General features: G+C 31.5%; 1 protein-coding gene across 1 annotated transcript; it reads right to left on the minus strand.

Annotated features, from left to right (window-relative positions):
* Window positions 1-1,419: 1,419 nt before the first annotated feature.
* LOC119543180 (olfactory receptor 6C3-like) lies at window positions 1,420-2,356 on the minus strand. Its single transcript, XM_037847886.1, is given in 3 exon segments — window positions 1,420-1,643; window positions 1,646-2,032; window positions 2,035-2,356. Coding segments are annotated over 3 exon segments (933 nt in total).
* Window positions 2,357-3,331: the final 975 nt, after the last annotated feature.

Raw genomic sequence — 3,331 nt, forward strand, 5'->3', positions numbered from 1 at the left:
AAATAATAATTATTCTACCTTCTTTATTGATATTGTGCTTTGTTAATAATCTGAATATATTCCCTGTCTGTACAATGTATTCTTCACCAAAATATCATAGCACTTGTAAAACTGCATTGTGTTCACCCTTTTATATTTTTCTCTCACTATACATGCACGAGGGAAAGAACCATTATTTAATGTTTTTAAATCATCTCCTTAATACACACTCAAATTTATGAATAAATAATTGAAAGGCAAATGTGCAATATTTTAAAACTATTTAAACCACAGGTGTTAGGCTTTAAGGTATCACCAAGATCCCTACAGATTTTGAGTTCCACAGAGCTATGTCACCATGTTAATTTCTTGTATTGAAATGTATTGTTTTCTAGATCTTGGCAGCAGAGAAATAGACATGTAAAGACTAAATATTCTTTGAAATATACTAAAAATTTATATTACAAGATGACTTTTCATTATTTTACATGTATTTTAATCTTTTTTTTTTTAACATTTCACTTTGTAAGTTAAAGCAGGAGTCTGCAAATTTAACCAGGAAGGGTGTAAAAGGTTTTAACCAACAGAATTTGAGAGAACAATAAAGAAAATAAGCACTAGAATTTGAAATTTTTCCTTAGTTTAGTTGTTAATTTTTATCATAAGCCATTAGATTCATTATCATATCTGTATTCAAATAATTAAAATAATCAGCACATTCTAAATTGATGTTGGTATTTTGCAATGAGGAAATTCCTTAATATACAGAGAAAATAAAAGTGGCATGTGTCTTAGTTTGAGCACATTTATTTTGAACATTATAGAAAATACATAAACACTTTCTAAAAAGTGATACAGAATATGGAAAGCTATAAAAGTTAGTTAAAATCATGATCAATATTTGTCTTTTATAGACTAAACTACACACACTATAAAGATCTACATTTAAAGTAGAATGCAGTAGTACATATTTCTACTAGGAACTGATTTTAATTAATAATGGTACAAATAATGGAAATTCTATAGTGCTATTTAAAACATTATCAATATTCATTTTGAATATGCACAATAAATTACACAAAGCTTAAAACCTGAAGTACAAGGCAATAAACATGTCTCATCTGCGGTCTGAATTAAGAAACAGAATCACAATCATTTGTTTCATTTTAACATTGACTATGTCTTAAAGAAACACATATAATATTCATAAAATTCTGTAGGAGAAAGAAACTTTACTAAACTTTTAAATAAGTCAATAAAGACAGTGTTAGTAATGTGAGTGTGGAAGTAGAAGGTAGGGATTGGGAAAATATCAAATTGACTACAATGTGACAAATAAAGAAAATACATAAGCACAAGCCTATGAGTAAATACATTTAGAAATTTCAAGTTTTAGTTAATTGCTCTTTACAGTGTCCTTTATTTTTCCCTCCAAATATTTCATTTACTTGCAGAAAATACTACTTTATGGACCATGTCCTTGAAGGCTTGTTTTACTTGCTGGTTCCTGAGAGTGTAAATGAAGGGGTTCAGCATGGGAGCAACAGAAGTATTGAGAACAGTTACTCCTTTTGTCAAGGATGACTTTTCTTTTGCAGAGGGATTAGCATACATGAATATACAGCTTCCATAAGAGATGGAGATGACAATCATGTGAGAGGAAAAGTGGAGAAAGCCTGTTTCCTCTGACGGGCAGATGGGAGTCTCAAAATGGTCCTGACAATGTACATATAGGACAATATCACTAAGGCCAAAGTGAACAGCAAAGCAACCAAAGCAAAATAAAAACTAATTACTTCTAGGAACCAGGTATCAGAGCAAGATAGCTGCAAGAGGGGGAAATAGTCACATGCAAAGTGATCAATAATGTTGGAAGCACAGTAATCCAGCTGTAGGAGAAGCATAAGGGGTGAGAAAATGGTCACTAACCCTCCCAGCCAAGCATAGAGCACAAGCAGGATGCAGACTTTCTTGTTCATGATAGTTGTATAATGAAGGGGCTTGCAGATGGCAATGTAGGGGTTGTAGGACATGGCCGTCAGAATGTAAAATTAGTAACCCCCATGAAGATAAAGAAAAAGAGTTGGGCTGCACAATCGTTATAGGAAATGGTCTTATCTCTGGTGATAATTGACCCCAGAAATCTAGGAATACAGACAGTTGTAAATGGTATTTCTAAGAAGGAGAAGTTCTGGAGGAAGAAATACATGGGTGTCTGTAGGTGGGAGTCCACCAGGGTTAGGATGATGATAGTCAGGTACCCAGTGATGCTTAATACATAAGTGATAAATAAAAAGAGGAAAATCACAATCTGAAGATCAGGATCATCAGAAAGGCCTAAGAGTACAAACTCTGTGATCACTGTGTGGTTGTTCATTTTTCTCTCTCTCTTTTTTGTCTTCTTTAAAGATATTTAAAATATTAAAGGGAAGAGTTGAAAGATATAATTCATCAAGATAGGCATCCTCATCATCAATACAGTTCTAAAATATCTATATCATTAATGCCACTTTTATTTTCTATTTAATATCTTGCAGGCATTATGTTTCAGTACATATTGGTAAGTCCTTTTTTGGTTCTTCTAATTTAAATCTAGCAGGAGAAGTTAGGAAATCTTCATTTAATAACCCATATCATTGAGAGATGGTGAATAAAATCATAATACCATGTCCAATTTTTGCAAAAGATTACTTTTTTTGAAACACTCATAGGAAATGCATATTTTTTCATTCATATATTTATTAGGTCATACTACTTCCTCAGAACACAAATGGATTATCTTAATGCCATTAAAAGATAAAAAGTGAGACTTAGAAGACTGAAATAACAACTCATTATTATTTCCATGGTGAGAGAACTCAAGGTAAATAATACATATATTTTTTATTTCTTATTTTAGCACTAACATTTAGGGGTCTAGGCTGACAAGAAATAACATTTAGTTATTATATATATATATATATATATATATATATATATAATATATATATAATATATAATTACTATAAGATAGTATAAGGAACCTAATTATTTTTGTTGAAAAGACATTATTTCATCATTGAATGGTCTTGGAACCCTTGTCAAAAATCCATTGACCACAGACATATTTTTATTTTTGGACTCTCAATTCCATAGCATTGGCCTGTATGTCTATCTTTATTCCAGAACCACACTGTCTTGATTAACATTGCTTTGTAGTAAGATTTTCAATCAGGAATTGTGGGTCCTCCTATTTTACCCTTCTTTTGGGGATGGTTATGGGTATTCTGGGGCCCTTGTAATTCCATATGAATTGTAGAATTAGTGGAAAGAAGTTGACTGGGATTCTGATAGGAATTGTATTGAATTTGTA

The sequence above is a fragment of the Choloepus didactylus genome, chromosome 8, assembly GCF_015220235.1.
Source record: "Choloepus didactylus isolate mChoDid1 chromosome 8, mChoDid1.pri, whole genome shotgun sequence".
Classification (NCBI taxonomy): Eukaryota; Metazoa; Chordata; class Mammalia; order Pilosa; family Megalonychidae; genus Choloepus; species Choloepus didactylus.